The sequence below is a fragment of the Diabrotica virgifera genome, chromosome 4, assembly GCF_917563875.1.
Source record: "Diabrotica virgifera virgifera chromosome 4, PGI_DIABVI_V3a".
In the NCBI taxonomy this organism is placed as follows: domain Eukaryota; kingdom Metazoa; phylum Arthropoda; class Insecta; order Coleoptera; family Chrysomelidae; genus Diabrotica; species Diabrotica virgifera.
In genome coordinates, this window is record NC_065446.1 from 94,452,975 (window position 1) to 94,475,074 (window position 22,100).

The 22,100-nt window shown below is 33.8% G+C and overlaps 1 protein-coding gene across 2 annotated transcripts in view; it reads left to right on the plus strand.

The window, feature by feature from the left end:
- The window catches only part of LOC114326083 (POU domain, class 6, transcription factor 2), a 670,249-nt gene that overhangs the window by 624,912 nt on the left and 23,237 nt on the right, over window positions 1–22,100 (plus strand). For both annotated transcript variants that reach the window (XM_028274303.2, XM_028274305.2), the window contains exon 8: window positions 11,758–11,938. In XM_028274303.2, coding sequence (XP_028130104.1) covers window positions 11,758–11,938 — 181 coding nt within the window. The remainder of the gene's footprint in view (window positions 1–11,757; window positions 11,939–22,100) is intronic.

Genomic DNA, 22,100 nt, shown 5'->3' on the forward strand with positions numbered 1-22,100 from the left:
CGCGTCTCTTTGGCATCTGATTACTTAATACTCTCCGTATCATTTCTTCCAGACGTTCATCGTTGTGTTCGTCACTTTCTTCAATGGTTCTTATTCTATGGCCTCGTGAAGTTTGACTAGCCGTTTCGTGTTCCAATGCAATAGCAAGTGCTTCATCTAAAACTTTCGGCCTTGCTAGTCGTAAAGCTTTCTGTAGTTCATTATCTTTCAGCCCATTGACGAAGGTATCTACTGCAATTTCTTCTAAAACGCTGTCTGGCACCTCTGGATAAGCCAACCGCACCACAACGAGCCACATCTGCTTCAAATTCTTGCAGATTCTCACTTGCTCGTTGACTTCTACTTCGCAGTTGTGCTTTGTATACTTGTTGTAGATGGGCATCTCCATAGCGTTTTTCTAGACGAGTGAACAAGGTCTGGTAACAATTTTCTTGACCCTTAGGAATTGATCTTAATATATCTGCAGCATCACCTCGCAAAGCAGCAGTCAAGGAAACAGCCTTTTCCTGTTCGGTCCAATGATTGGCGGTCGCAATAGCTTCAAATTGTCTAAGATATATGGACCAAGAGGACTTTCCATCGAATGGTGGTAATTTGAATCTCATATTATGCGACGTTTCGTCTCTCGGTAGTTCATCTTTCACTACCGGATCTAACGCTGCTGCATTAACTGATGGTTGTACTTTTGTATCGGTTATCATGCTCTCTAGTTGTTTGATCTTTTCTTCTACGGTCTCTACACTTTTCTGCATCTTATCGAATGTTCTAGAAACTTCTTCAAATTTCTCGTCATTCTGTCTACAAACGTCTTTAATTACTTGAGAAACACTTTCAAATTTCTCGTCGCTTTTTCTAGAAGTTTCATCGATCTTTTGAGAAACACTTTCAAATTTCTCGTTGTTCTGTCTACTAACTTCTTCAAGTTTCTCGTCGCTTCTTCTAGAAGTTTCATCGATCTTTTGAGAAACACTTTCAAATTTCTCGTTGTTCTGTCTACTAACTTCTTCAAGTTTCTCGTCGCTTCTTCTAGAAGTTTCATCGATCGTTTCAGAAACAGTTTTTAATTTCGATAAGATTACTTGTTCTGCTGACTGGAAGTGGAACGTCTTTGGGTCTTCTCCGTTCTTCGTGAGGACATCCTCGAGTCGTGCTTGTAGGACTATCTTGAGCCCACTGCTGTCCAGATCCCGTTCCTCTAGCTGTTCACGGAGCTGTTTTACTGTAAGTTCTTGTAGCAACATCTTTGGTCGGCACACACGTACTTTCCAAAATGTCTTTTAACAGTCTTTCCGAATACCGAACAATCAACGCACTTTAACTATTCCCGACGAATAAAGTCCAAAAGTCTTTTAAAGTCTCTCTGTAATTCACTTATTTATATCGCACTAAGTTAACCGAACACCGACACCAACTGTAGCGTGATTAGTGTAATTACTTCTAATTACAATAAAACTAGCGGTTCGTAATTTATATACGACTTTATTTATATAAGTTACAGACGAATTTATCTTATACACTAAACTTATTCACAAAATATGCCCGTATTTATACCCAGTTGTTATTCTGGAACAATCGACTCCCATCTCGAGCTATCGGCTTGTTCCGCCTACGTGACGTACCTTCCAGAATTCTCCGGCGAGGCCTAGCACATCCGACTACGTCATTCTCGAGGTGTTTACTGTTATACGGGGATCGGCCAAGATTTCTCTTCCGCTACAATACCATATGAAACTAACAAGACCATTGTAATAATTGGTAATGATACTGATATACTCATAATATTGACGCAACTCTCTGCTCCGGACAATAACATATATTTTGAAAAAAAAGGCGCAAAAGGAAAATCTATCTATTATAGTTGTAATAGTTTTAAACATTCTCATCTAAGAAAATACGTTGGGTTCTTATATATTTTTACTGAGTGTGATATAACTTCCTCTTTTTTAATCAAGGAAAATTCAAATTATTAACTGCATCGTCAGAAATTGTAGATCTGATAAATATTTTTTATGACGAGAATGCTAACAAGGAGGACATCATGAAAAACGGATGTGATATCATTGTTGCTTTGTATTCTGCTGCAATTGATGTTACATATAAAAAAAATAATAACATATTGGCATTAAATTAGTTACGTTTTTTACAATTTATAAGAAATACAGGGAAAAAATCTTTTAAATTGGAAAATTTGCCCCCAACAGAAGGTGCAGGTTATCAGCATGTACTTCGCGTTTAACACTGGTTAGGTAAAAAACTGGATGCTACCCAGTATGGATGGAAAAAAACTGATACGGGTTTTGAACCTATTTACACCTTAGATTGTTTGATACCTAAAGAGATATTAAAACAAATTACATGTAAATGTTCAACGGGTTGCAAAAGTACAAGATGTGGCTGTAAAAAATATGGTATAAACTGTACGGATCTTTTTACAAACTGTGCAGTGGAAGAAGAGGAGAAAAAATGTTGTAATCGCGCTGCAGTGGTTCTTGACGATGTCGAGTCAGACTTTGTAGAGGATAAACTGTATCTTGCCGAGAAGCGATTTAGAAGTTATAGACGTTCACTAGAATAATCAAATTAAAATTCATAAACAATGTTTTACTTTTTTATTTTTATAATTAATTATATGAATTTATTAAAATATATATGTTACTATCAAAACAAATATATGAATTTTATTCTAATTATTGAACTTAACATACATCATTAAATAATAGTGCAAACATATTACATATTTATACTTATTAGATGCCTATCTAAACAAATATTAATAGCTTCATTAAATTAAATAACATTTCATAACAATTCAAAAACAAAATAAAACAAAAATTAGTTTTTTAAAAACTATTAAGGACTTTTAAATACTTTTTAATTATTTCAAATAAAAAAAAATAAATAATGTATTGTACTAATTTATAATTATTTTATATTTATATAAAAAATATACTTTAATTAATAATTTAAATAATTTTTAAGGAATACTTGTAGAGTTCAATAACTTTTATAATAAAATTCAATTAATTGATTTTCACGGGATTTTCCAATTGTGCAAGGTGAAATTTACACAATTTTTAGTATTTTCTTGAGCTACTCCAGTTAAAAAAGAAGGTTGTGCATGCTATGGAAGGTGATAATATATTGCAGTTTTTTCCCAAAAAAGGAAGCGAAGCTTGAACAATTCCCACCTTCACTTTCGTTGGAGGTGTTTCACGAGTACCATCAGTTTAACAGGTCATAAGTTTTTATTATTTCACTGCATATGCAATCTATAAACTGGATCGTAAAATATAGATGTTTATAAACAATGCAAAATTTGATTTATAAAAAAAAGACTAACTTGATTCCTATTTGTCATATAAAATTATTTTTTCTTTTTTAATATGTATTTTTTCACCAGCTTTTCAGTGAGCCTACATGCAAGCGTGTGACATAAAAACTGTCAAAGTTATTCAAATTGTTTATAACCTAGAAAGTAGGGTCTTTTTCAAACGAGTTTTTTAATAACATTTTTAATAAAATGTTAATTTTTTCTTAATGCATCTTAAAAGTAGACTCTCGGATAATTGATTGCGATTTGCTAAATATCTCTATATTCACTGTTAGGGCAAGAACAAGTGTATAAACAATTGCTCTCTGGGATAAACAAATTGAATAACTTATAAACTATTTGGTCAATCTGGTTGAAATTTAGTGCACTTAAAGAAACCATTAAATGGCATAATTTAAAGTAGTTAAATTATATATCATTATGTAAAAAGTAAAGTTATTAATATTTAAAAATTAGTGCAAAAATGAGAGTTGTTTGCAATTATCTAGGTCAATTGTTTATGTATATTAATATGAGTACTATCAAATTCAAGAACTTTTTAAGATCTACAACACAACACTTTAAGATCTACAAGATTTAAAACATTTTTCTCTAAAATTTACAAGAAACGTTTTATAGTCAAAAAACTGAGTTTGTCATTCTTTGTACCTGTTTAAAAAAAAGAAGAAGAAAAATTAGCTGTACGTCTTCACGGAATTATCATCATTTATCTCTTATCAACCGTTTAGCACCTTTAAAACCCTGCTTAACATTTTTTCATGTTTTTTTCCCTATTAACTGGGGTAATTAGGATTTTTGACTATATTAGATAATCTTTTTATCGTTTTTTAGTACATTTTGATAGTATCAGTTTTCTACTTTCATTTGGCATACTCAGAATTGCCCCATCTTCAGTATTTTCTGTCTTATGTTATTGCAAAATAAAGGTCTCTGGGATAAACAATTAGAATAACTCTTAAACTAATTAATGGATCGGTCTCAAATTTTGAGGGTTTGTTAACTACCCCAATACCCAACTTTGGGTGAAACACTAAAGTTCTAAGGTAGTTTTAGTAAAAGTTATTAACAAATAACGATTTTCACTTATTTTGCAGTTTGCGTAGCAACAAATTAACTTTTTAACTTTCAAAAATCGGCATTCTGAAGGTTCTAAAAAATTAAATTTTGAAATTTTATGTCAACTATTTAGCTTTTGAAAGGGGTGCAAAAAATCGAAAAAATCGCGATTTTTGCACTAAATTGTTAATAATTAAAAAACGGACGCGAACTCTAGGCAGGAACCAGGTAGGTTTTCATCCTATAGGTAAACAATAACTAAAAAAGTAGTCAGCTACCTGGATCTTTGAGTGTCCCGAACATGGTCCATTTCTAGCTTATTACCCTGGTCTATTTCATGAGCAGAGCGGCAAGTAGGTGTTTGAGCTTCAAGAATAATAATGTTTGGGATGCAAAAGATATACTAGGTGAATTGGCAAAAACAATATGGAAAATTCTCGAAAATAATTTTCTGCCCGAGAATATCCTCGCTGAGAATTTTCTGGCCGAGAATATTCTCTTCTTACATCACTAATTGAGGCACATTTCAAAAGTACATTTATAGATTTATAGTATAATTTTTACGTAACCCGTGGCTTAGGTGCCTGGATTTTGCCATATACTGAAAAAACCTGTAAATAAGCTTTGGCTTTTTGTTTCGGAAAATATTATTAAGATCTGGATATTCCGTCGCATTCTGAAAATTTCATGGAGTGACCATGTTAGAAATTAAGAAGCTTTTAGACTATTATGAAAGAGATCGTGAACTTGAACTTATATAAAAACGGAAAACATCTCATCTTAAACATATATTCAGGCACGGCAGATATCTCTTCCCTCAAATAATAATGAAGAATATAATGAAAAACTAATAAGGTATCTTATGCCAGGTTGCACCAACAGATCTTAAGCTCCAGCTTAGCTAAGCTCTACTTCTAGATAGGGCCTCCTTCAGTATCACTTACGTTGCACCATAATTTTAGATTCTTACCTTATTATCAATTATATCTATTATTATATTATGGTATTCTTATTGTAATATATTATAATTATATTATATTAATTCTTATGATATTCTCGACTTAAGCTTAAGATCTGTTGGTGTAACTGGGCATAAAAGTGCTATTAACAAGATACTTGAATGGGGAAGAAATCCCGAATAGTTGGAAAGAAGCATGGATTACTCCAATTCACAAAAAAGGTCCAAAAGATATCTGCGGAAACTACAGGTGTATCTCGGTCACTAGTACCTTTAGCAGGATGTTTGGTAAAATCTTAAAAAACATGATTGAGCAAGAGTACGAACCTCATGAAATTGAACAGCAAGCAGGTTTTAGAGCTGGAAGATCTTGCGTAGACCACATATTTACCGTAACACAACTTAATGAAAAGAAAGTTGCAAGAAGCCAGGAAATACATCTTTTATTTGTAGATCTCACAAAAGCCTATGACACGATTCCTGTGAGAAAGCTGTGGCAGTCTCTTGAACGATCTTCCTTAAATAACACGATCATCGCCGCGGTCAAACAACTATACAATAAAGCCACATCAAAAATCAAACTAAATAACACCTTATCAGAAGAATTTCCAGTAACAAAAGGATTACGACAAGGATGCTGCCTCTTCCCAGTACTATTGAAGATCTATTTAAATGAAGCACTAAAACACTGGAGAAGATCTTGTTGATGATACAACATTGTATACTCTACATTTCGCGGACGACCAAGTCGTAGTAGCAGCGGATAAGGAAGATTTAGAATTCATGACAAGACGGTTATTTCAAACATATGAAGAGTGGGGCCTTTCTGTAAATAGAAACAAATCCCAATACTTATGCATCGGGACTGAAGTAGAAGATCTAATAGTTAACGAACAAGAAACAATCAAGAACTGTGAGGAATATGTATATTTGGGAACAACAATCAACAAGAGTGAAGCACCGAAAAAGAGATAGAGCAAAGGATCGTGAAAGAAAAAAGGGTGATTGGATGGCTAAACCCGATGCTATGGTCAAAAGAACTATCTAATCAAAGAAAACATCTTATCTTTAACTCCATCTTTAAAAGTATAGTGCTCTATGGATGCGAAGCATGGCAACTTACTAAATCCCTGGAACGACGCCTACTTGCATTGGAAATGGACTTCTGGAGAAGATCGGCTAGAAAATCAAGGCTTGAAAGAATACAAAATGACCATTTCAGAAATATAATGGAAGTCAAGTCAACCATCATAGACGAAATTCAAAGGAGACAAATGATCTGGTATGGCCATGTAGAAAGAATGGACGACGATAGACTGCCAAAACAAATTCTAAAATGGACGCCAAGGGAAAGAAGGAAGAGAGGAAGGCCGAAACAAGCATGGCTAGGCGGCATTCAGAAGGCAATGTCGGAAAGGAATCTTCACCCTGACGAATGGAACGACCGATGAAGCTGGAAACTGGGAACCGGAAGGCGAAGAACGCTATAAATAACCGGGATAATAATAATAAGAATATAATGAAAGCTTAATCCTGACAAACGACAAATAACCTGGCTACGTAACATGACGGATTGGACAAGACTAGATCTCCAAACCTTAATAAAAGAATGCACAGGATAGAGATGAACTTGCAGAAATAATCGCCAATCTCCATTAGAGACGGCACCTAAAGAAGAAGATATTACGCCACTTACATTAATTCCGGCTAAACTTTTTAGTTTTTCGATATTTTTTATGTAAATTATGAAGTCAATTTAGGTTGCCCACTAAAAAAGTATAGCACTGTTAGCACATAAAAGTATATTCATACTTACTTACTTTCCGTGTCCGGAACACCAACAACTTTAAATTCTGTATTTCCAATGGTTGGCCACATAGATGGCCCTGTCATTTGCTATAATTAAGTCTTCTTCTGGGCAGGTCTCTCTCATCTCTGTGCATGGTAGTAGATGCCGGCTGGTCTGAACCGCGCCACAGTCGCAGGTATCGTCCTCCTCCAGCGGCCTTCGGGCATGCTTGTTTCTCAGGTGGAAAGCACATACCTGAGTTTTTGTGGGATTGGGTTTCAGATAGTTTTTATCGTAGTATAGAGATAAGTCTCCCAGCGCATCTGTCAGTAGCACTTCGACTTCATTGAAGGTTCTTCCCTGAGCTGCCACAGCTGTATCATCAGCGTAAATAAATTGCCTTGTTTGTTGGTGTATGGGTTGGTCGTTGGTGTATACGTTGTATAGAATCGGCGCGAGGACACTTTCCTTTGGTAGCCCATTTTTTTTATATTCATAGTGTTAACTGTTATAACCTTAAAGAATGTAGTAATACCTTTATATAAAATTAAAAAGTAAAAAATACTTCTAAACATCTTAAATGAAAAATACTTTTAATATAGGTACATACAAAGAAAAATAGGCTGTGATCTCCATTAAATGCAGTATGTTACGTACAGCGTCAAGCCAGACGTTGCATGCAGCCTTTGTCAGTCACCGGCAACTTCACGTAGTTTATAAAACATAGGCCATGTTTATCAATGAACACCGTAGGTCGCGTCCAGAGTCAGATGTGGGATAAATGCCGTAGGTTGGGTACAGCGTTTGTCGATCGCCGGCAAAAACATTCAGATCGTTTTCGTTATCCATCAAGTGCGATATTTCAACTTGTTGATGAACAACTCGTCTTTTTCTTGTTTACTACTTGTAACGAGGTAGTTGCGTTGTCGTTGCTCCAGGTAACTATCAGTCGAAAAAGAAGAGTTCGCTTTTTAAAACATTTTTATTTGGAATTAAAATAAACAGAAGATACGATAATTAGCCTTAATTACTCATTAAGTTCGTTAATAAAATATATTTATAATTCCTACGCATCGAGCTTACTGTTCGGGCCGATCGATGTGACGATATTTTTGTAGATGAATGAATGATTTTGACGATCGCGCGAAATAGGAATTCCTTTTATTAATACGACATGAATGTATAAGGAAAGTGGAGAAAGAGGATCCCGCTCACCTCGCCGGATGAAAAGACATATAAAGGATATACGATCACCGCTCATATAAGGATAGGTAAAAGGATAGGTAAGAAGAAAACTGTCGGATTCGCTCAGCTCGCCAAAACGACAGCGGAAGATAATCGGGAAATACCACTTACATAAACTCACCTCTTGTACCTCGCTGTTGGTTATTATTCTTCGATCAACGCTCCAAGAATAATCCACTATGCTTTTCAATCCGATTTTTATATCGTTCGAAACAGTACAAAAACGTGTTCTACTTAATTCATTGGCGTACTCTAGACGATAAAATTATATTATCGTCACATACTTGTTAGGTACCTGTACGTTGCAATGCTCGAAAATAACTAAAGACGCTGCTTCCAACATTTGAAGTCGCTCATAGCAGATAGACACTGCGTTCGACATCCAATAGAGACCGTATCCATTATTTATTGTATAAAGCATATATACGCAACCTACTGCGTGACAGTGTAGGCAGCGTACGGCGTTTATTGGTGACCACCGCCTGTTAAGCCGTGTACAGCAGTTTGATGCTGCGTTCGGAGTACGATAACAGACCGCAAATATTATTTATTGTATTAAGCATACAAACGCGACCTACGGCGTGACTCTGTACGCAACCTACGGCATTTATTGGAGACCACAGCTTAAAGGACAGAAGTACTACAGATTTCTTCGGTCGGAAAGCAAATTTATGGTTACTACCCTTAATCTGAGCCTTCTTTAATCTGCAAGGCATACAGACCTATAAATAGTAGACAAGGGAGAATCTACACTATGCATTATACACCTGTCTACTTATCTAGGTAAAATTCAAATAAAATTTGTTGCTTCCTGTTACTCAAAATGTGAGCAAAACTAAAGTACAGTTTAGTCCGCGAGTATTTACCTGTGCGTCATCATTTAAAGCATATGAAATAAGTCGATGATAAGTCGGAAATTGAAATTTACTAATAGTCTGGGCAGATTATATCGGAGAATAGGCCATTTTTGGGAAAAGATATTTACCAGCAATTTTATTGCTGGAATCGAATCTTATGACTGTATATATTAATAATATAGGTATGCAAAGTCCGCAGATAGTGTGCTACTTTTTTTATAAACAAAATGGCGCCCGAAAATCGAGTTTTTTTCAATTTGTGCTCAATAACTTCAAAGATTTTAACTTCACACAAAAAACACTCAAATAAAAATTCACCGTAATTAAATTCTGCATAAAGACGTGTTTTGCCGATTTACTTCGACGAACATTTTCTCCGGAAAATACGGGTTTTTCCAACAAAATCTATAATTTTCAACTGAAATTTTATATAAGTAACTGTTTATCAATAATTAAATAACTTGGTAATATAAAAGATCTTTTCGTATAGATTATAATTCCAAAAGCCGATTGAAATTGAATGAACAGTTTAGCAACAATTGAATTGTTAATTAAAAATTTACGGTCGCTGTAATAACCACAATAGTTTTGATACATAATAAAATAACTATGATTTTTGTATAAAAAGACACTGTGCCTATCTAATTTACTTTACAGAATTGAAATTGGACTATCTAGGCGGCCTCAGGAATATTTTAAAATTGTGAACAATTTTTTGACTTATAAACAAATAGAATATCTCGGGAAATATTAAATTAAATTAAATCATGAAAACGGTATTGAAAAAAAAAGCGGCAGGACGCTTCTTTTAAAATAAAAAAAAAATTAATTGTGATGAGTGGTTCCTGAGATACAACCGGTCAAATTTGATCGGTATTTACGCCAAAGATATAAACAATAGGATAATAATTTTCGAACCATCACCTTTTTATTTCGGTGCTCCTTCTCCACACCAATTTTCATATCTTTCAGATATAAAAATTGGCGTGGAAAAAGAGGACAAAAATAAAAAGGTGATGGTTAGAAAATTATGAGCCTACTGTTTATATCTTTGCCGTAAATGCCGGTCAACTTTGACCGGTGGTATCTCAGGAACCACTCATCACAATTAAACGTTTTCCTGCCGCTTTTTTTCCAATGCCGTTTTCATGATTTAATTTAATTTAATATTTCCCGAGATATTCTATTTGTTTATAAGCCAAAAAATTGTTTATAATTTTAAAATATTCCTGAGGCCGCATAAATAGTCCAATTTTAATTCTGTAAAGTACATTAAATAGTGACAGTGTCTTTTATACAAAAATCATAGTTATTCTTATGTATCATAATTATTGTGGTTATTATAACGACCGTAAATTTTTAATTGACAATTCAATTGTTGCTAAACTGTTCATTTAATTTCTCTCAGCTTCTGGAAATATAGTCTATACGAAAACAGCTTTAATATTACCAAGTTATTTAAATATGGATAAACAATTACTTATCTAAAATTTTAGTTGAAAATTATAGATTTTGTTGAAAAAACCCGCATTTTCCGGTGAAAATTTTTGTCGGAGTAAATCGGGAAAAATACGTCTCTATGCAGAATTTAATTACGGTGATTTAATTACGGTTTAATTAAAGTTAAAATCTTTGGAGTTATAGAGCAAAAATTGAAAAAAGAAACACGATTTTCGGGCGCCATTTTGTTTATAAAAAAAGTAGCACACTATCTGCGCACTTTGCATACCTATATTATTAATATATACAATCATAAGATTCGATTCCAGCAATAAAATTGCTGGTAAATAACTTTTCCTTGTATTTTGTTAATTAGCCCATAGTATAAACGCAACAGCAAGTGACAGTTAAGCCTCGGTTTCCTCCAAAGCGGCACCGACAAATTGCGAGCCTAACACTGCGATGAATGACGTCATAAAAAACTGTACCACGCAAAATAATAGCGGTGGTTTCCAAGGATGCGTTGTAAGCCACCGCTTGCTGAGTTTGCACATTCCATTGCCGCAGTGAAGAACCTTGAATTTTTCACCGTAATCTGACGTCATTCATCGCAGTGTTACGGTCGCAGTTTGTCGGTGCCGCTTTCGAGGAAACCCAGTCTTAAGTGACTTGCTGTTGCGTTTAGTAAATTTCAATTTCCGACTTATTATCGACTTATTTCGTATGCTTGAAATGATGACGCACGGGTAAAGATTCGCGGACTGAACTGTAACTAGAGACAGCTTAAGGTTTAATTTGTTTCAGGGGCTACCACCATCAGTTGACATCTGTTTCTTTCTTTTGGAGTCCTGAGAACTGTCTGTGGTGTACCCTGGGTAAACCATATACAGTTCCTCAAAAACCACTGGGGACTCCAAAAGAAAGAAACATAGAACTGATGTTGGTAGCCCCTGAAACAAATTAAACCTTAAGCTGTCTCTAGTTTAAGTCTCTAGTACTTTTAATATGTTTATGTTAATCAAAAAAACTAACAATTATTAAAAACCACTGGACTTCGACCACAATATTCATTTTTTTTTAGATCAACCTACCATAAACCAAACAAACTCCAACGTTGTAGACGGTATAAACTTGGACGAAATCAAAGATTTTGCCAAGGCTTTCAAACTAAGAAGGCTATCTCTAGGTTTAACTCAGACGCAAGTGGGACAAGCTCTTAGCGTAACGGAAGGACCAGCGTACAGTCAGAGTGCTATTTGCAGGTAAGACAATTAATTCATTTTTTTATTATGATTGATACGATTTTGCTAAAAATACGTGTTTATATTCATTTAACTCAATATGACATGACAACTAATATATTAGTAGATTATACCACGAGGCAAAGAGTAAAAGCGGGCAATATAGCATATTGGAAATAGCAAAAACTAGTAAAAGACAGACATGTCAGCAAAAACAAATATATAAAATAGCATACAGACCTGCCATAACCTAGGCAGCAGAGATAATCTGCCTGACTAATAGAGACGAAAAGAAGCTAAGAATAATATAAAGGAAGATCCTTAGAAGAATTCGTGGTCCAAAAAAAATCCAAGATGGAGAGTTTCATCATCATCAAAGGTGCTACAGCCCTATGAAAGAGCCTCGACCTTCCCAAGTCTATTACGCCAGTCAGTCCTATCCATTGCCAACCGTTGCCAATTTGCTGCGCCTATTTTTCTCCCATCCTCATCTACATCATCCTTCCATCTAAGTTTTGGCCTACCCCTATTTCTACTTCCCACAGGTTGTGACATAAGGATTCTTCTAGGAGGGTTGTTAGAATGTGATCTTGTTAGGTGCCCTGCCCATCTTAGTCTCCCTATTCTTATAAGAGATACTACGTCTTTACCACCAAATTTTTGTTTATATCTGTGGTATACCTCGTAGTTGTACCTCCTCCTCCAGACACCATTTTCACAGATGCCACCGAATATTCCTCTCGGGATCCTTCGTTCAAATATAAGCAGAAGGTTTTCATCTGCCTTGGAGATGGTCCATGTCTCCGATCCATATGTCAACACTGGTTGTATAAGGGTTTTGAATATGGTTATTTTTGTTTTTTGGCTTAAGTTTTTGCTTCTCATATGTCTACTCAGTCCAAAATAGCATTTGTTCGCTAGGATTATCCTTCGCTTGATTTCTTCCGTTATGACGTCCTCCTTGGTGATCAGGGAGCCTAAGTATGTGAATTTGTCCACCACTTCAAAGGTAGAGTTATCAACAGTGAATTGGTGACCGATGTTTCTGGCTCTATTGTTGGGTGTTGATGCCATCTTCTTAGTTTTCTCCTCGTTTACTTTCAGGCCCATATTTTTTTGAGGCATTTGAGAAGGTGGTATACATTTTTTCTAGTTTGCGTGTTGTGCGGGTAACTAGATCCACGTCATCCAAAATTTGAAATGATTTATTAAAAATATTTCCTCTGTTGTCTATTCGGGCATCTCTGAACGCCTTTTTCAGAGCTATGTTGTAGAGGAGACACGCCAGCGCATCTCCCTGCCGCAGCCCAACATTCGTTTCAAACGTCTGTGATTGTTCGCCCTGTATTTCGACTTTGCAAACAACTTTACTCATTGCAGCCTTAACCAATCTTATCAGTTTATCATGGATGTGAAATTCATCCATGGCTTCATACAATTTATTTCTTAGGAGAGTTGATGGAGAGTTTAGATGATTATTTAACAACCAGATAAATAATCAGATAAATGGAGAAGATACAGTCAGACATACAAAGGCTTAAGGGTTGAAATGGCTCGCACATGTGCTAATACGAGAAGATACATTAATAAAGAAATTATTAAGACCTAGGAGACAAAAGTGCAGATGGGAAGATCAGGTCAGAGAAGATATCAACAGAATGAAAATACCTAACTGGAGAACAAAAATAGAAAATGGAAAGAAATGGAGCCTAATCACCAATCGGGCGCAATCGCACAACAATCTGTGAAGGAAAGCAACACAACAAGAAAACAGTGAAAAGACGGCGAAAACGCCTCCAACCCGCCCGCCTGAACTAACCGCGTTGAACGGAAAAATAATCTTGGTTGAACAAACAGAGTTAAATAAGAACGTGGAAAGAATACATGGAGAAACTATTAAATAAATAACGCCTTTGAGCTAGAAGAGAAGGTAAATGATGGACCAAATATAGTGCAGCAGAAAGTTTATTCTGTAATAACACAGCTAATTGATGGTAAAGCCCCAGGCTACGATAATATGCAAGCAGAACTATTCAAACTAATGAACAACGATTTGATAGCAATAATCAGAAAGATACTCAACACCATATAAAATTCGGGAGAAATATCATCAAAATTTCTGAAGTCTGAGTTTATTATACTAAAGGAAACCAGGAGCCAAGAAATGCTAAGAATATCATACATACCCATCTTCTAAAATTGTTCCTAAAGATAGTCCATGAGAGAATTTACAAGCTGTGTAAAAGTTAAACCCCAACCAGTAGTTCAGGTTTATAAATTCTGTTGGTACGAGGGAGGCTTTGTTCTCAGTACAAGTCTTATTTCAGAAATACAGAGACGTCAATTGAGACGTATATAGTCCAGGAACCGAAGCTTTTCACTTCGCAATTTTTACAGAATGGATCGATTTGCTTGAAAATTTGAGAATAAGTAATGGATAGTCCAGGGATCAAAATCTATATCATACCGAAAGGCGCTTTTACCATGAGGGTGGTGGCCACCCCATCTGGAGGGTGGAAATTTTTTATTATATTTTGACCAGAAAAGTTGATAAAAATATTCATTCCAAGCAAAAAATGTTCTATACATTTTTTGAAAAAATTAATAGTTTTCGATTTATTCGCTATCGAAAGTGTTAGTTTTATATCGAAAAAATCAATGTTTCTCGATAATTCTCATTTACGATTCACTCAATTTTTGCCGTAGAAAAAATTTTTTCAAACCAAGTTCTTGAGAATTAAATAACCAACAATTTCATATTTAAACATTTTTTTCTATCTCTGATGCTAATCTTTCTATTCTGAAGAAAATGGCATTTTTACCAAACTACAAAAATTCGTTATTCACTTTTAACTCCAGTTTTTTTTAAAACTAATCATTTTAAACCAGTTAAACTTTTAGCATCTATTAACAATACATAAATAAAAAAGAATGAATAAGGCCAATGACTAAAAACATCGCTAACTAACATTATTATGCTTCCAATTGGATTTCTCATTTTTTTTAATATATTGATTTTTTAACCGTAACTTTTTTATTTTTTATCTTAGAAAGTTTGGTAAAAAAGAATTTTGTAGGTTTTTACAAGATTTATAAGCCTATTAATATTAAATCTTTTTAAAACACTCAGTTACAAAAAGAGGTAACTTTGAAAAGGTTGGTAAAGGTGGTTTTTGCATGTTATTACAAGATTTAATTGTCAATAGCTCACCCAATTTTTACCGTAGAAAAAATTTTTGCAAACCAGGTTCTTGGGAATTAAACAGGCTGCAATTTCATATTTAAATGTTTTTTCTTATCTCTGATGCTAATCTTTCTGTTCTGAAGAAAAAGCCATTTTTTTCCAAATTACAAAAATTCGTTATTTGCATTTAACTCGTTTTTTTAATCTAATCATTAGAATGATTAACTAATCATTCTAAGCCGGTCAAACTTCTATAACCTATTAATAATACATGAATAAAGAAGACCAAATAATGTCAATCCCCAAATTTAAATTAGGGCGGTGATTAGGAGGTTGCTTCCGATTACTTTTTCGCTGAAAAAGAAAGGGACTGACATTCTTTTCATTATAAGTCACTTAATTTTTGAACTAGAGACTTTTTTATTTCTAGAGATAGATATTTTTAAATACTTTAAATTAGTTTGAACAAGTTACCCTCGAAAAACCATAGTTTTCCCGTCTTTTGACTTTGAAACTACAATATTTAGCATTTGACGAAGAAGAGCTAACATATAATAAAGTGTAGCTCGATTACTATTGGTCTTAAAGAAAATTTAAAAAATGGTTTTGTTTATTTTTTTAAAAGGTACATTTTTGTTAAGTAAAGTTGTTTTGATAAAACGAAAACTTTTGGAGTTATTAGCAGAAAACTTATTAAAAACATTGATTTTTTCGATATAAAACTAACACTTTCGATAGCGAATAAACCGAAAACTATTAATTTTATCCAAAAAATTTATGGAACGTTTTTTGCTTAGAATGAATGTTTTTACCAACTTTTACGGTCAAAATATAATAAAAAATTTCCACCCCCGAGATGGGGCGGCAACTACCCCCATGGTAAAAGCGTCTTTCGGCATCATATAGATTTTGATCCTTGGACTATCCACTACTTATTCTCAAATTTCCAAGCAAATCGATCCATTCTGTAAAAATTGCGAGGTTTTGTCCTATTTTAAGCTACTAAACTTGGACTAATATGCCTGTCTGGTTGATTACTAGAAAGCGTTTGATCGAGTACAGCACGGCAAGATGATGCAAAGACTAAAATAAGCAAGAATTAACAACCAAGATCTGAAAATAATTAGAAACCTTCACTGAAATCAGACAGCAAATCTCAGAATTAAAGGTGAACATACCGAATATGTGAAAATCATGCGTGGAATGAGGCCAGGCTGTATTTTGTCTCATCTAATCTCCAATCTCAACTCTGAAAGAATATTCAGCGAACATTTGCACGAAACCGAAAAAGGAAATCTACTAAACGGGTACCAAATGACACCATAGTATATACGGTCAACCTAGAAGATCTATAAGTCCCTATGAACAAAATCACATATTACAGTCAATAATATGGACTCGACATAAACGTAAATAAGATAAAATTCATGACAATTAGCAAGAAAAAAATAATAGAATATCAACTCGACGTCAATCAAACCCCAGTAGAAAAAATCATACACTACAACTACCTCTGCACCAACATAAATGAAGAATTGTCCAATACTCAGGATATAAGAGCACACATCGGAAAAACTAGATCCACCTTCAACCGGATGGAGATCTTCAAGATCCACAACCTCTCTTGTTATAAAAGTAAGAATGTTGTGATGCTACATCTTCTCTGTTCTATTTTTATGGTGTTGAATCGTGAAACCTCAGTTCCACGTTCCACGAATCAGAATCAGAATCGTTCTATTGGTGTGCAGAATATTGGAAGCATTTGAGATATGGCTATATCGCATAATACTTAAGATCCCGTGGACTGAAGAAGAACCGAGTGGTACTGACACCTCGGTCACATTATGCGAAATGAATCGAGATATGCCCTCCTACAAGTCATCCTGCAAGGAAGAAGAAAAACTGCCTGGTTAAAGGACCTCAGAACCTAGTTCAACACAACATCTGTTCAGCTTTTTAGTCCAGAGTAATAAGGATTTTCTCGGGACACTCAAAGATCTAGGTAGCTGACTACTTTTTTGGTTATTGTAGACCTATAGGAAGAAAACCTACCTGTTTCCTGCCTAGAGTTCGAGTCCGTTTTTTAATTGTGTATTAACAATTTAGTGCAAAAATCGCGATTTTTTCGATTTTTTGCACTCCATTCAAAAGCTAAATAGTTGACATAAAATTACAAAATTCAGTTTTTTAGAACATTGAAAAACCTTCAAAATGCCGATTTTTGAAAGTTAAAAAGTTAATCTGTTGCTACGCAAACTGCAAAATAAGTGAAAATCGTTATTTGTTAATAACTTTTACTAAAATTACCTTAGAACTTTAGTTTTTCACCCAAAGTTGGGAATTGGCATAATTAACAAACCTTCAAAATTTGAGACCGATCCATCAATTAGTTTAAGAGTTATTTATTCTATTTGTTTATCCCAAAGACCTTTATTTTGCAATAAGATAAGACAGAAAATAATGAAGATATGGCAATTCTGAGTATGCCATATGAAAGTAGAAGAGTAATAGTATCAAAATGTATTAAAAAAAAGATAAAAAAATAATTAATATAGTCAAAAATCCTAATGCCAAATTTTTGAAATTTTAACTTTAAAAATGTTGTCCGTAGAAACAATATATTTATATTCGAAAAGATAGTATTTTAACACGAATTTTCAAATAAAAAAAATTAGCCTAGTTTCATTTGGGACAAAGTTAGCCATATGTTTTTTTTAATTCACAGGTAATTTGTTTATAATAATTTAGGAATCTCATTAACGTCATTTTAAAGAATGGGATTTGTATTTTTTCTTAAAAAATTTGCACAAACATTGTACCTTCACAGCACCCACTACGATTTTTCAAAAATGTAGTTCAAACGATTACTAGGGGGAACCTACAAATCCACCGAGTTAAAATACCGAAAAAGCAATTTCAAACGAATATAATTTTCTGTATCTCCGGATCACCTCAATGGATTTTGATTTTTCTTTTTTTAATTTGTATGTAATTTCTACGCACATTACAAATATGCAATTTGTTTATAAATTTATTAATTAATAAACAGTCTAATTTGTTTAAACAATTCTTAAAAAAATATTTTTTTACAAAAATCTATTTTTTTAATCATAGTATCATTAATGATCATAGAAAAAGTTAAAGTACACTTTAATAAATAAATGGTTTTTATTAGATAATTATTTATTGAAGATAATTTATTTATTAAAGTATACCTTAATTTTTCTATGATTAATAACGATAGTATGATAAAAATCATGGATGTTTGGGAAAAAATTATTTTTTCAAAAATTGTTTAAACAAATTAGACTACTTATTTTAATAAATGTCTAGACAAATTGCACATTTGTAATTTACAGAAAAATTACATACAAATTAAAAAAAGAACGATCAAAATATATTCAGTAGATCTCGAGATATAGAAAATGCTAGTAGTTTTAAGTTGCTTTTTTTAGTTTTTGAACTCGTGCATTTGTCGGCTCCCAGCTCCCCCTTTACTTACCACGACTAGTCACCAATTGAACTTCATTTTTAAAAATTCGTGTAACATACCAGCTTTTCTAATATGTAAAATGATTTTTTCTACGGACATTTTTAAAGTTATTCTAAATGTTTATTAACTACAGAATTTCACAAATTTGGCATTAGGATTTTGGACTATATTTTTTTATCTTCTTTTAGTACATTTTGATAGCATCAGATTTCTACTTTCATTTGGCATACGCAGAATTGCCCTATCTTTATTATTTTCTGTCTTATGTTATTGCAAAATAAAGGTCTCTGGGATAAACAAATAGAATATCTCTTAAACTAATTAATAGATCGGTCTCAAATAAAGGTTTGTTAAGTACGCCAATACCCAACTTTGGGTAAAACACTACAGTTCTAAGGTAGTTTTAGTAAAAGTTATTAACAAATAACGATTTTCACTTATTTTGCAGTTTGCGTAGCAACAAATTAACTTGAAGGTTTTTCGGTGTTCTAAAAAACTGAATTTTGTGATTTTATTTCAAATATTTAGCTTTTGAATGGAGTGCAAAAAATCGAAAAAATCGCGATTTGTGCACTAAATTGTTAATAATTAAAAAACGGACGCGTACTCTAGGCAGGAAACAGGTAGGTTTTCTTCCTATAGATCTACAATAACTAAAAAAGTAGTTAACTACCTGGATCTTTGAGTATCCCTAACATGGTCTATTTCTAGATTATTATCCTGGAGTATTTCCGCGCTGCTGCAGTTAAGATAAAGATTTTCAAGACGATCGTCAATATTCGTCACGGTTAGGCACATCAAGAAGAAGAAGAATGGTCGGCAGTCAAACTACATATCAATTAAGCCAGTGATACTCAACCTGCGGCCCGCGAGCCGCATGCGGCCCTCTAGCGTTTTTTATGTGGCTCGAAGGCCGAAGGCTAACTAAAGGGCCCTGTGATCAAATTATTTGTCAAATTTCACGTGTTTTCAAATTATTTGATAGTGTGCCGATGTGTTTGAGGCGTGTTTGGGCATGAGGCAGACAATTTAATGACTTTAATTGTAAATTATATTGATAGTTTTAAGAACTCTGATTAAAAAACAAGGTATTAATAACTTTTAATAATAAATTATTAAAGTTAATGAAAAAATACTTATTTTAAAAATAATCAATACTTATTTACTACATTGCAACGACCCATTACTAATCACAAGAAAAATTCAGGTCCGTATTAACAAAAAAAGTTTAAAACAATTGTGACCTAGAAGCAACACCCTGTATATTAAAATTTTCAAAATTCGTCTGCACATTTGAAAAGAGCACAAAAAACTAAGTTTATTTGCTCGCTTCAATTTTTTGCGCAGATAATTTAATGACATTAACTTTGAAATTATATCGAGATTTTTGTTTTGAAATTTCGAGTCCTTAAAAATTTCGACATAATTTTCAAATTAAAGTCATTAAATTGTCTGCGCAATAAATGGAAGCTCCATTAAAGCTCTTTTCAAATGTGCAAACAGGTTTTGAAAATTTCAATATACCTACAGGATGTTGTTTTAAGGTCACAATGGATTTATAATTTTGTTTAATCCGGACCTGGATTTTTCTTATGATTAGTAGTTGGGTGGTTTGGGTTCTAAATATGACATATTATGTGTACCAAATATCAAAAAAATATACAAGGTGGTTCTAAAGTTATGGGTCCAGAAAGAAATGGGCAACATCGATAAAACACCCTGTAACTCGATTATAAGGTCGGTGGAGCAATAAATTTAGTATATCTAGAACCGCCACATTTACCTCTATTCACCATTCAAGTATCTCCGTTTCCCAATGAAACACCCTGTATACTACTTCAATCTTGCTTGCGGCCCGCAAGCTGTGGCAATAGCTACTATGTGGCCCAGGAAAGAAAAAGGTTGAGTATCGCTGAATTAAGCTATCAGGTCGCCGTTTATACTTACGATATTATATAAATATCTACACATTTCCGGTGCTTATCAAGCGAGGCTTAAAAATTCCTATTATCCTTTAGAGGAAAAAGCTCAACAGGTGGATATTTTATATTTTATCAGAACCTCGAAATATCCATAGCTGACACATAAATAATATTCAAATGCGGTGGATTCTATATCAGTGCAAGTATTATTCCATTCAATTCACAACAATATTCGTTAATAATAGTTAGTTTGGACATCCAGTGATGTTTAATTGAAGATTGTATTAAACACAAACCGTTTGAATAATTTAACTGTTATTAAATAATAATTAACATAAGCACCAACTAAATATTATTCCCCTTTATATCGAATTATTTCTATCTCGTATTTGTAATTTCTATAATATATTTGAGGAGGCGAACATTATACAGGGTCTCCACAAATAAACTTTCAAGCTAGAATGGACGGCCGGAGTGATGACGTAGAAGTGTCAATTTCTATTGACATATATGTCATGTCAGATTTTTCCAAACCTTTCCAAACAAACGTTGTTTAGTGTGGCAAATTTGTATTTTTTATTATTTTTTCAGTTTTTACAGAGGATATTTCCGTTTTTTGCAATATCTAAGTATTGTTATTGTTATAGTTACTAAGTACAACAATTTTACAAGGTTGTGTAAATAATAAAGCATGATGTTTTATATAAATAGCAATAAAATGTATGTATGGGAGAAGTAAGGTTAGAATTTATTTGATTTTTAGAAATTTTAGATTTTATATTTAATTTTTTTTTTTTAGATTTTATACTAATTAAAAAGTCTTGAGATTCGGTAAAACCTTATTTTTCAACGTGTTTACAATCTTTGTTTGGAAAGTGATCATAACACTGAATATAGCCGCAGTTGGCCTTGACGTCACACTCCGGCCGTCTATTCTAATATCGGCTTAATTCAAATATTTTCAGAACAATGGGTGCGTTCGGACGACCATAGCGGCTGGCTGTCAGCAGAAATCGGCTGAGTGGTTGAATCCAGCCGTGATAGGGAAAGCTTAGTAAATCCCTCAGCGGCTGGCTTCCAGCGGTGACGTCTGACAGCTACTGCTGGCTCAGCTGTCCAGCCGCTGTGGTCGTCCGAACGCACCCAATGTCTTCTGCCCAAGACAAAGTTTGGGTTATTTTTGACTGTTCATATTGCTCGCTGTTCTATTCCTTGCATAAACAGGTTTGCTCTTACCGGTGACAGTCGAGAACCCATCGGTGCTCCTTCAATTTGTGTTTACCTACTTTTGTTCCCTATAGATGAAATATGTATGAAATAATCAGGGTTTTGTTAGATTTAGAGTATTCGGTGGTATTGGACACTTTTTGCTTATAATTTCTAATGATTCATCTATAGAAATATTCGTGAAAAGTTGGTCCACATCATAAATGACTGCGCGCGGGCTGGGGAGTTAATTTAAGAGGCTACATCAGCGCGTCATCAAGACGGAAAACGCGTTCCAAGATTGCAGCTTTAATTTTGAAGATTTTGTTGAGATATTTGGCACACATATTCGTAATATATTAAAAAATGGCGGCACAG